At 34.5% G+C, this 13,481-nt stretch overlaps 1 protein-coding gene across 3 annotated transcripts in view; it reads right to left on the bottom strand.

Moving 5' to 3' along the window:
- The window catches only part of NCAM2 (neural cell adhesion molecule 2), a 562,051-nt gene that overhangs the window by 248,165 nt on the left and 300,405 nt on the right, over positions 1-13,481 (bottom strand). For all 3 annotated transcript variants that reach the window (XM_021706993.1, XM_008074038.2, XM_021706994.1), the window contains one exon: positions 6,073-6,210. In XM_021706993.1, coding sequence (XP_021562668.1) covers positions 6,073-6,210 — 138 coding nt within the window. The remainder of the gene's footprint in view (positions 1-6,072; positions 6,211-13,481) is intronic.

The raw sequence follows: 13,481 nt of genomic DNA, 5'->3' as shown, positions 1-13,481 counted from the left end.
CACTGCACTCCAGTCTGGGTGACAGAGTGAGACTCCAACTCAAAAAAAAAAGCAAAGAAAAATGAATACAGACTTCTCTGTAGCATTTTAGATATTATATCATGCCACTAAGTTTACTTGGTGATTCTGGGTAAAAAGGGAAACACAGATTTAAGGAAATGTAACAAACTATATTAACTTCTTATAGCTTATATAACTTTTGGGGAAGAGAAATGCAAAGGAAAATGTTTCCAGATCTGTGTAGGTTATCCATCATACATATCTAATTTCTAATTTTTATCTGAAAATGTCTAAAATAATGATTAGATAAGAGTTAAGGATAAAAATAGATGCTCTTTGTTCCTTGTATTCCCCAATTGCTAATCTTTGAAATTTAATGAGATCACTAGGGAAAAATGTTAATAAAATTAGAAAATACTCTGGTTTGGTAAATGTTTGTTGATCCTTGAATAAATTATATACTGTATATCATATATTTTATATGTCATTGCAACAAATTAAAAGTTTCCTCATTTAACTGACTTAAAGCCATTCAACTGACTTAAACTAGCTACAAGGTTGATTCAATAATATTGATAAACAAGAGTTCACTGTCTTTTATACTTACATATGGCTTAATCATACAAAATTGTATGCAACTTTAAAAGAAAATTCTAAATTAACTTTTAATTTGTATAAATAGTATTTTCCTCATTTTTTTTAAACTTTGAAAGATAGCTAAAAATAGTAATACAAAGTCACGGTCTGAGGGTCATTGAGACAACAAAGTGCACTATTTATTCAGACATCCCCTCGCACAAATATTTCTGCTCATTATCATCCACTGTTGATTTTAATGTTTGAAGGAAGACTAAAGACACAATTGCTTTAAAATTGTATTACTAGGTGTTTTTCACCCAATATCAATTGCTCCTGCCCCAAATTTAAATTTGCAGTTAGCAGATCAATCTTCACAAATTTACAAAAGATTCAAAAAGTTATGAATGATTATACCTTAGAATATTATTTTGTAAAAAAGAACTCCTTATTGGCTATATTTTAACCTTGAGAGTTATTTGCAGATCTTTCACCCATATAAACATTTTCTGAATAGTTATGGAGCACACTCATTTAACTAAGGACGAGGAACCAGATGGTGGAAGAATGTACAAGAGATGATATTGATCCTTTTTCAAAAGAGTGTATTCGAAATGTGTAAGTGGAAATGATGCATAGTATAATTATCTAGCTCAAAGAGTTCATGAATTTCTAGAAAAGATGGCTAGCTAATTCAGCAAACGTCTCTGTTGATCTGCTTTTGACAGATTTCACATAATATGTTAGAGTCAAGCAAGGTATGGTAGTAAAAGAAAGGCAGTCACTGGGAGGCTAGTGAACAGAAAGGTTTTAGGCAGATTGGAAAGATTACCTGAAAAATCCCATAAAAAGAAGATATAAGCACATGTAAAAAATAGGAAAATATTTGAGAAATCTCAAGAGTACACCAAAGTTTGCTAGCTGAGGGAAATCAGCGAATTGAAAATAGAATATTGAAGTCTTATAGCAGGATTTCTTTCAAATGATCAACCAAACCCATACAAATTTGTCCACATCCTCATTCATATGTTTAACTTATTTTCTCTAGGCTTCTTATGTCCAAGGTAAATTCTCTTTAAAAACTCTAAGATTCCAACCATATCCTATATTCCGTATCTCAACTTTTGAGATTTCCCATTTAATAGCTAAGTTCAAAAACCTGAGGTAATAAGTCTCTACCTTCTGTATTTTCATTCTTCAATGAATGTACATGTATATTTATGCTTAAAGTCATTGTAATCTGAATTTTATCTAGGCTACTCAAGTGACATTGCTTACCCTAATGTCTCTTGTAGCCTCATAATTGTCAAATTCTGCAGACATATTTTCGTTCGTACCATATTGATTAATTCTGCTTGCATTTGCTACACTGAAAGCCCTAAAACCCACACTAGAAGTTTTAAAATCGCCCTTGATTCCTCTTGCCTTTGTCCCACATGTGTAATACAATGTGTTTGCTTCAAAAATGACCTCAGTATATGCCTTCCTCTCATTTATTTGTCCTTTAGTACAGGCCCTAATTATCTCTCACTTGAAGTCACTTTATCTCCCTGTCTGAATCCTTCTGTCAACTTCCTTACTCTCCAGGTTGCATGCTCCCAGTGGCAGCACACCTTTGTCCCACAAAGGTCAGGTTTTTAATGGATCATCTATAGTCCTCTGTGATCTGCCCTTACTGCTGTTCAGCTGCATGCCCACCTAATCTCCAAAACATCTTACACTATCATTACTCCCATTCCCCCTAAAAATAGTATATTCCAGTAACAACTACATTACTGAGTTGTGTGTGTGTGTGTGTGTGTGTGTGTATGTGTTTACATCCTCACTATTTTTGTTTTGCAGGTGTGGTTCTGGCTGTCTGCAACAATTTTTCATTGTTCCCTTTATCTTAAATACAACTGAACTCCCCTCTCTTCAGCCACATTAAGTGTTCCTATTATAAAATAGTCTGTGAATATCTATAAAAATTGCACTTATTATATATTTATGAATCCAACTGTCCCATATACAATAAAGGACTTTAGTAAAGTTGATTAGTTTAAGTTGTTGAGCTAAGACTGTAAGTGCCTTAAGGGAAATGATGCTGTATTAGACCTGTTAGTATTCCAAGCACAACACAGTGTAAAATACACAGTCAGAACTTTGCATATATCTGTTAGACAAATATACAAATGCAATATAAAATAATTTTGAAGTGACAGTAAAATATCTTCATTTAAATTTCTAATATCTTGATAAGGTGATAAAAAAAGTATGATAAATGATCACTATTGGGGAAAGCAGGAGTATGAAATGCCTGAGGGACACTCAGGTAAGTCATTTCAGAAGTATCCCTAGGTCAGACAGTATTTAATTTGATTGTTTAAAGAGGGGGAAAAGATACTGAAAATGCATTTGTATGCTTTTCTGTGATAACAAACAGCTTTAAAATCTCTGTGGTTAACAAATGCTTTATTTCTTATTCATATTTTTTTGTCTGCACCTGCAAATCAGTTGAAACTCTCCTCCTGATTTGCACATGGTGTCCAGGATAAAGGAGAATGTCCTATTTGGGACATGTTAGTTTTATGGCAGAGGAAAGAACAAGAGAGTGAGAGAAACGCGAAGTGTTTCTTTTCTTTCTTTCTTTTTCTATATTCTTTTAGAGACAAGGTCTCACCAAGTGGCCCAGGCTGATCTTGAATCCCTGGACTCAGGCAATCCTCTCGCCTCAGCCTCTCAAAGTGCTGGGATTACAGGCACGAGCCACTGTGCCCAGCTGTAATGTTTCTCGAAGCTCGCTTTCAGCTATGATATGTGTTATACTTGCATGTATGCCATTGGTCATAGCAAGTCACATGATCAGTTGGATAGGGAGGCATAATGCTTCATTGGAGGCACCATACTTTCCATGGCCATGACAGTGATGTATAACATTCTTGAAGGGAGGGTAAAAGCAATATATAGGTATTGAGAAATACATAAAGAAAGTCATCAAAGGATTTAAAAGAAAATTAAACAACCCTCAATATTTAGTATTGCTGGTATTAGAGAGGAATCTAACAAGGATATCATTCAACTAATTGTTGCAATAAAAGAGTATGAATTGGTAGGGTAGAAATGTGAGAGAAAAGTTTGCAAAGAGCAAACCATTGAATAAAGAACATAGCTTCTCACAGAGCCAAGATTTGACAGGGAAGCCATGCATGAGAAGAAATATTTGAATATTAAGGACAAAGGCACAGAATGAGAGTCAACTATTTAACTCAGCAAAGATAACATGGATAAAAGTAGGGCTTTTATTTACTGCTATTTTTTTGCAGCCTTAAATTTTTCACTAAAACATCTTCTAGAGGTTTTATAAGCAAGGCATAATAAGGAAATCTTTCAGAGAAGCTCAAAACTTAAAAGGAGCCAGTAAACAGGGCAAAAGTCAATACGACTGGAGGAGAATGATTTTTCTGGCTGAAGTCAAGGCAAAATGGGAGAGAAAAGCACAGGTTTCTGATGGCATTAGTCAATGCAATCCCTTGATAGTGTCCAACTACATCGTCCAGACGGAGAATCAATTGGTGGCTGATTTTGTAAACACTGTTATTTTGTAAAAAAGAGGTTCCAGGAATTTCAAGATATGAGCGTTTGTGACCATAAATGAAAAAATGTTACCAATTAAACATAGTTCAAGCAAAGGATTTCCGATTAGGATCTGTGGTTAATTCTGTTAGAAGAAAGTGGAATGTGGAGGAGTAAGATTTGCTTTTGGGTGGGTCAGCCTGACACAGACAAAACGAGGCATTATCTGCATGGCTGATAAGGGTGGCACAAAATAACACATTCTAGCATTTATCTTATGGTGTATAGTATATACTTAAATAAGTAAGTACAAAACACAAAACTAAAATATTCCAGTTAGGATGCAGACCATGATGAAATTAAGATTCAAACTTTGTTAATTGGCCATACATACTCATATGCAAATAATCCTTCCCTGTAATAAATGCAATCATAAGTTCACAAACACTCAAAGGCCAGCTAGTATGGAAAAAGATTAGAATATGCTATAAATAAATTAAACACAGTATTAAAGTAAAAATTACATTAGTAGAATGAATAATAAAGGATTACTATTCTTGTCAGATGATATTTCCTTTTAAATATCATACCTGAATTAGTATTTTAGTATAAAATATATAGTTACATACATATATGTATATATAAAACATGATAGTGAATACTTATATATTGATTTTTATAAATTTAACATTTTAAAAGAGCTTTACAAGTATAATTTATATTTTAATCTCCATTTTCATAAACAAATATTGAACATGAAGACTTGCTCAAGTGATGAAATATACTTTCATTTGCCACTTCTAATCCTTTTGGAAACAAAGTGTGGTAGACAGTTAAGTCAATAATTAAAAAACAAAAGAGCCACTTTATGGTATCTTTGTTTCCTCTGCATAATAAAAAGATAGGGGATGCATACAAATATAGATAGACACTTCCATCCTAGTATTTATGTCTATACTTCATGCGCTGAAATGTTAAATGTCAAACTCTCCACTGACTATTGCACCCTTAATAAATATTGGACACTGCATTCATAACAAGGTCACTGAAAAAAAAACTACATCTCTTGAGAACCTGGCTTTTCTGTGGCTGATATCTAGATTGCACACGGCCGAATGCTTACAGAAAGGGCCGCCACAAAAGGCTGTCTATGTCATGAAAGTTGCTTGAAGTTTGTCATAAAGGTAGTGGGAAGCAAGGAAAAATTATTACTATTGAGAGGTTTTCTGGAGAGGAAGGTGGAATGGTGAGATTAAGAGTATAGAAACAACATTGTATTAATTCAAGGAAAAAAATTAGGATGACATTTTCATGGAAAGCATGATAATAGAGAAAACAGTATGTTTGAGAGGTATTAAAAAGTACAATTTACATGTCTGGATAACAGATTAGATTACAAAATGGAGAAATCTTGGATAACTGTAATGTATCTGCTAATCTTACAGAATGTCAACTTAAATTAATATAGGGAGAGAAGTAAGTTGGGAGGAAGAGAGGTCATCATGATTTCAGGTTTCAATGTCCATTGGTACTTGGAAAGGTAACCTTACAAACTCAATTACTAAATTTGGGAGAAAGGGCAAATAGTGTAAAATAAACTAATTTAAGCAATGCGTATTTTTTTTGTAATTTAAAAACAAAAGTAAGCATGATTCGTTGCTATGTTTGTTTGACATTCTTTCAACTACAAATCCAGTAAGTAAAAGGCATTACTCCCAAATAACCTCTTTTAAAAAAAGGTTGTGAGGATGACAAATAAGTCATGGACCTGCCTTGAGGCTGTAATATAATGTAACAGATGCCATCATAAAGGTGGGGAGATTCCTTGCAGGCACAGAAGAGGTTTATTAGGAAGTCTTGTGTTTTGAGTTTACATGGTTGGCCATTTAATAAAAATATTGCTAAAATGAAGCAATAAACATGTACAAATAATGTATTGCTTACCATTAACAATAACAATGATATCACGGAAGTCAATTTCTCCCCTGGCCTCCACTCTTCCTTCACACCTGTATATACCTTCATCACTTTTATTGATGTTGAGAATCTGAAGGTTATTGTTTGCTAACATAGCGAACCGATCTGAAAAGTAAGCAAAGGGGAGAAAATGATATCAGTAATTGAAGGCTGAGTCCAGTGTGCTCTAAATTGCTAAGAGTTAAAATATGGCACTGTCTGACACTATCAAGCTTTTCATCAGCAAACAAATTCAAATTTGAAAGTAAAATGTAATTTCATGACTTCAATTTTTCCACTCTACACTGCTTTGTTACACCTTTTTTTTTTTTCCTGAAACACATTAAAGACTTTATATCCGCATAAAATGGTCAGGCTATTATTTTCCTCTTGGTACTTTGGAGGCAGAGATGATACACAAAAGAACAATGCAGAAAGATTAGATACTGTAGACATGAAAACTTTTGACTGCAAATATGTAGCAACTTGGGTTAGAAAATCTTTTGAACATCCTTTCTCATACAATAATTAAACTAATAGTTTTGCATACCCGGAGGAGGCAACTAAATAATACAATAGTATTCAAGTCACATAAAGGATATAACAAATGGTTATATCTTGAATTTATTTAAAGAATTTATTTTTTACTAACAGGATCATCTGTTCTAGGAATGAATAGAATAGACTTCATTAATTTCATTTCAAGGTTCCATTGCGTGTCTGTGCACACACATGCACAGATACCAAAACAAGTTGGTATAGCACCTGCATTACTGACTGCTTAACCTTAAACTAATCTGCTAAAGGCATCCAATATGCCCAAGCATCAGTTCAACCTAACATTACATTCTGTGTCTGACCTCAGTTTATAATCATCACAATTTGTTGCAGGGCTCCTCTTATTATTTAACGATAATGTTTTCAAATCTAGTGCTATTTTGAGACATGCTATACAGTCACTATCTGAAATTTCCTTTATTAGCACATCCATACATCTGATTGACCATCATCTATTTGCTTGATAATGTATGAGATATACTGATAAATAAGAGAGACACAGCTTATATTCCTTTGGGTTTTTTGGTCAAGTAGAACTGCCATTATTTTACGGTACCTAGCCTCTGGAATATCTACAGTTTACTGGTTACTCTTTGGACCTGTTCTAGTGTTTACTGCATTAGGGAAACAATTAAAGCCACATATTTGAAAGATAAAGCTTCGATCAGCCTCATCTCTAAATAGATACATAAGGTAGAATCCTGCCTCTACCCCCGCAGCCTATTGGATGTTGCATGAATGAAAAATAAACTGCTATGATAGAAAGGCCACTCAGATTTGGGGATTAATTTGACATGGCAATTCCTTAATGAGAGGGAAGAAGTTTGAACTAGAAATAACAAATAGGGGAGTAATCAGACTATAGACAAGTCAGTAAAACAAATGGTTGCTTTTTGTCTAAGAGAGAAGTAATAGGGAGTGGAAATGCATAGATTCAGAGGCTCCCTCAGAGAGAAAACACTGAGTTGAAGCTACAGCCACATGATTTGCTTCCCACAAGGTATAAACTTTTCCATGATGTTTATTTCTTCTTTTGTTGGATGCTAAGAAGAGAGACAAGAATGTTGAGGCAGATTATTTCTCCTGACAAATTAAAACACAAACACAAATTTTTCTCATCAAAGGAAATATTGGGGAGAAAGAAAAACAATTCCCCAGAAATGTTATGGTTTAAGTCACAAGTAATACGGAAATTATTCACAAGTCCTGACAATTCATAGTTTCAAAGTTAATTAAATTGTGTTGCCAGAAATTAAAATGAGAAGCAATTATAAGTAAATAAAAGTAAATAAGTAAATAAAATTCAAAATCAGGAAGAACACCCTTACCCATACTTAGATCATCATAATACTGCATATTCTAACTTGCTAAATATATATCATTCTTGAATTGTAATGTGCCTTAGTGGTTATATTTTATTTGAATTAGAAAAAATAGTCAGGTGAGCATTATTTTTTTCACAAAGGCAATGTTTATATAAAAGAGAAAGGATTTAAATCATATAATATATATTTCTGATGAAAATAAAACAGCTTTTTTCAAATTAAAAAATTTAGTTTCAAATGGTCATATAACTTCATTATTTCTACTAAAAAACTGTTAGAACTTTAGGAAAATCATAATTATATGCTAATTCTAAATAATATATTGGAAGTCAATTTCATGCTGTTATATATGTTTATGTGTATAAAATATTTTCCACAGAAAAACATGTGAAAATTGTGTGTCACATTCCCAATTTGTGTTTAAAGCCCTGAGATTGTTGTTACCAAACTATCAAAACCAAGCACATTATTAATGTGTTTCCAGAAAACATGTGAAGAAAGCACTGCTTCAATCAATCACACATAATTATGGACATTAAAAATTAGCTAATACAGAATATCAGCTTTTCTTAGTTATACAGAAACCTAACTTTCATTATCCAAGTTAGATAAATAAATGAGATCAAATAATACCCAATAAGGTGTCGGATTTATAATTTTTACACTTAGTTATTTCTAATTCTTTTTTTTTTCATTCTACATCCACGCAACGCTTTATCTTTACCTTAAAGGCTTCAATATTATCTGTATCTTGTTGATTCACAGTTTTTCTTCAGACCATATCATTCCTGTGAGTTCCACAGCTATTTAATAGCCTACCAGTTGTACCTTCTTAAAAGCGTTGTATCTCAAGCTCAGCATGTGTACATTTTAGCTCAGTATTCCCTCCTAAATTTCTCATCTAGCATTCTCCAGTTTTGTCTGCCCTTGCATTTCAATGCCTTTACATGGAACTAGTTGCCCAAAAGAAAATTTCCTATATGATGGAAGGCTTTGTGCAAGGTGAATTCTATGAGTCATTGTTGACATCATCTCCCTCAGTCTGCAGACCCAATCAAACTTCATGTCTTATCACATCTACTGTAATTATTTAATCTAAATCTGCTTCTCCCTCAGCAATTATTTCATTAGGATCTGAACTGTTCTCAGTGTCTGGAGTTTTGCCTTGACTCAAATCCAATTCGTTCACTTCAATAACATACTCATATCCTTCTCAAATACGTATTAGGTCATGTCACTGTCTTGATGAAAACCCTCCAATAGCACCTCCTTTGAATGGATTCCAACCTCCTTAGCAGATGCCTAAGGACATGTTGACTTGGCTTGATTTCCCTCTCCAGCTTTTGTTCTTAATATTTATTTACTAAAATGTTCTGGCTACATTTATTAATTTGTATAAATATTTAAGTTGTACTTATTAGTAATCTCTAGTTAAAATAAATGTATTCCAAATCTTTGAATGTGCTTTCCATGCTGTCTTTCACCTCTAGACCATTATACATGACGGGTTCTCTTCCTGAAAAGACTTTACCATTCTTTGCATAGCTAATCTGTTTATATTTAAAGGTAACTTGGCCAGGTAGAATAGTTCATGCCAGCACCTTGGGAGGCTAAGGTGGAAGGATTATTTGAGGCCAGACATTTTAGAGCATATATTCAAAGAAAATTTAAAACAATTAACTGATTGTTTTGGTACATGCCTGCAGTCCCAGTTACTTGGGAGGCTGAGGTGGGAGGATCACTTAAGTCCAGGTGGTCTAGCTTGCAGGAAGCCAAGATCAAACCACTGCATTCCAGTCTGGCAAATCTTATCTTGTGGGGTAAGGGAGTAACTTTTTCCTCCTGACAGGGATTTTTGATACCCTCACTTGCCCTACATTTTTTTTTTTTTTTTTGCCCCCCTATCAGTTTCTATTACTGTGCTTTCCTTATCCTGGGCACAATAAATCTTATTTTCTCTAGAGGCTATATAGTAGTTTTCAATAACTTTTTAATAAATCTTGTATGCTAGAAGTATATTATATAAAAATTGGAAGGAATAAGATGATTTTAACCATAGCTTTTGATGTAGAAAGAGTATATCAAATAGGCGGTGACCAAAGAATTTACAAAGTTTAAAAAAGACTTTTGAAACTGACCAGGGTAGAATTGGCATCAATAAATAGCACATACCTCCATCAGGAAGGCATTAAAAGTTACCATATTCAACTTTTATAACAAAATGTCACTTTAACCCCTCACTGTTTGGATTTCCTATCTTTTTTTTTTTGAGTTGGAGTCTCACTCTGTCGCCCAGACTGGAGTGCAGTGGCCGCTCCCGGTCACCGCAGCCTCGACCGACTGGGCTCCGGCGATCCTTCCGCCTCCGCCTTTCTAGTAGCTGGAACTACAGGCGCGCGCTACCACGCCCGGCTAATTTTTTATTTATTGTAGAGATGAGGTCTCGCCAAGTTGCCCAGGCGGGTCTCGAACCCGCGTGCTCAGGCAATCCACTCACCTCAGCCTCCCAAGGCGCGGGGTTACAGGCTGAGCCACCGAGCCTGGCTTGGATTTCCTTTCAACGAGTAGAATAGAAAATTTCTGTTCTGCAAAACACTTAATTCTCAATATGTGCCACATAGCTATGATCAAAAGGCATAGCTACTAAGATGAACATCTCTAAACCTTCAAAATTTCCCTCTGGAGCATCTAAACTTAACATCTGTACCACATTAAAGCAACAGAAAGCTATCTGGATCCACAACACTGTTCTCAATCTCTCTATCTAATGCTTTCATAGTTATATGCCTAATCTTATTCCACTAGCTTTAATAAAATGATCATATGAGGTATAATCAGATGAAGAATATTACTACTTCTTCTAAATCCATTATAAATGCACAAATTGCTTAATGTGGCAAGTTCCTGAAATATTACGAAGTTAGAAAAATGTGTCCTTTCTCACAACTTATTTAAATACTTTAAAACCTTTAGGAAAAATAATACTGTTGTATTTATTTACTTTGTTTGCCTGCCATGCAATCAGTGTTATGTTTTTCATATTAAATTATAGTCGTTTCTCCTAAAATAGATTTTCTGCTTCTAGATATAACCTAAATGTAAATGATTTTGGTAAAACTGTTTCCAAGATTTAAAAACTCAATGGAAATGAATGAGAATGATAAATGTCATTTATTGAGAACCTGACATAGCCTACTATTTCATTAATTGATTTAAGAAATAAAGTTCAGTCTGCCCTTTGTATCTTTGATGAAAAATATTTGAAAATATATGTATGTTCTGAACAGTAGCAGACTATTTTTCTCATCATTATTTCCTAAACAATACAGTATAGCATATAGCAATATTTTTATTGTATTAGGTATTATAAGTAATCTAGAGGTGACAAATTATACAGGAGGATGTTCATAGGTTATATGCAAACACTACACTATTCTACATCAGGGACATTGACATCTGAGAATTTCGGTATCTGTTGGAGGTCCTAAAACAAATTCCTCATGGACACCAAGGGACAATGCCAAAGTCTTGCTTATGACCCAAATCCATTGTTTAAAATGAAAGCAATAATCTGTTATTTACAGATATGGAATTTGATTTAAGTACAGAACGGTTAGAAAAGTTATTCAAAGTTTCAGGTTCAAGGAAAGGAGTTGAGAAAAAATGAAAGTCCAGTCTTCCATCATTCCATCTTGGGATGCTGGGGAAAAGGTATAAGCTGAAGAGTAGATGCATCACTTCTCCATCACCACTATATTTGATTATTGTCCTTTGCTTTAAGGTCTTTGTCTATGGTCTTTTTAAAATAAAATTCATTTCAAAATCTTCTTGTAATTAAGGTTTAGAATAAGCCAGATGTACACTTGAAGTGTAAGACTGGACAATATAAAAATGTTTAGACATTTTCATTTTACTGCTATTTTTTCTTCTTTTTTTATAATCAATATTTTTTATTATGATGTTGTGGGATACAGTTAAGGGTTAGGTATACAAATACGTTTCATCCAGGCACCCTATTGATAAGAGGTGTTTCCCCATCCTCAAACAGATATTTGCTACCGTCAATCCCATCTCCCTCCCCCCCCATAGTTTCTCACTACTGTCAGTCATTTTCTTATAGTATTACATTGGATGTTCAAGGTCCATTATATGAGTGAGAACATGTGATACTCGGATCTTTGTTTCTGTGAGAGATCACTCAGTATTATAGACTCTAGTTCCATTCAGATTGCTGTGAAATTCATGATTTTGTTCTTTTTTATGGCTGTGTAGTATTCCATCATGTATATGTACCACATTTTTTAAATCCAGTCCTCTTGATGGGCAGCATGGTTGCTTCCAGGTTCTTGCCATTGTGAATAATGCTGCGATAAACATTCGTGTGCAGGTATCTTTTTTATAGAGTGATTTGAGTTCTTCAGGATATATTCCCAGTAGGGGGATTGCGGAGTCATATGGGAGGTTGATATTTAGAGCTTTTAGGAATCACCACACTGCTTTCCACAGAGGCTGCACTAGTTTACACTCCCACCAACAGTGCAGGAGTGTTCCCTTTTCACCACACCCTCTCCAGCAGCTGTTATCTTTTGAGTTGTTGATAATTGTCATTCTGACTGGAGTTAGGTGGTATCTCAGTGTGGTTTTGATTTGCATCTCCCTGATGATTAGTGAGGTTGAGCATTTCTTCATGTGTCTGTTGGCTGCTCAGATATCTTTCTTTGTGAAGTGTCTGTTCATATCTTTTGCCCATTTTATAATGGGTTGTTTGTTTTTTCTTTTCAGCACGTTTGAGTTCCTTGTAGATCCAAGATGTTAAGCCTTTGTCAGACCTGGTGCTGGCAAATACTTTTTCCCAGTCTGTAGACTGTCTCCCTGCTCTCTTGATGGTTTCTTTGGCTTTGCAGAAGCTTGTCAGTTTAATAAGGTCCCACTTGTCTATCTTCTCTCTTATGACCTGTGGGTTTCGGGTTTTGTTCAGGAATTGGATGCCAGTTCCGATTTCCATGAGGGTATGTCCTTCATTTTCTAAGGTTCTTATGGTTTGAGGTTTTACATTTAGGTCTCTGATCCATTTGGAGTTAACCTTTGTGCATGGGGATAGATAGGGGTCCTGTTTCAATCTTCTGCATGTGGTCAGCCAGTTTTCCCAGCACCATTTACTGAATAAGTTCTCTTCTCCCCAGTGGTATGTGGTGGAGGCTTTGTTGAAGATGAGTTGGTTGAGAAATTGAGGTTTTGCTTCTGGAATCTCAATTCTATTCCATTGATCTATATACATTTCTATTTTAAAGATATGATTTAATTTGAGTAGGATACTTCATATGAGCTAAAATTTGAAGTTATGAAACAAAAACATTACAACTCACAGTGGACACTCTGTCTCCTTCTTTTATACCTTAAACCCAAATAAAACTTCAGTGATTCCATAGACGGAATCAAAAGAAAACGGAAGGTAGTCTCTTTCATCACCTCAATCAAAGCACCATCATTGTTTAGCCCAATCTACCACAGGGG

This window comes from Carlito syrichta, unplaced genomic scaffold, assembly GCF_000164805.1.
Source record: "Carlito syrichta isolate Samal-C Ts95f unplaced genomic scaffold, Tarsius_syrichta-2.0.1 Scaffold316281, whole genome shotgun sequence".
Classification (NCBI taxonomy): domain Eukaryota; kingdom Metazoa; phylum Chordata; class Mammalia; order Primates; family Tarsiidae; genus Carlito; species Carlito syrichta.
This window is presented reverse-complemented; position numbering and strand designations above follow the sequence as displayed.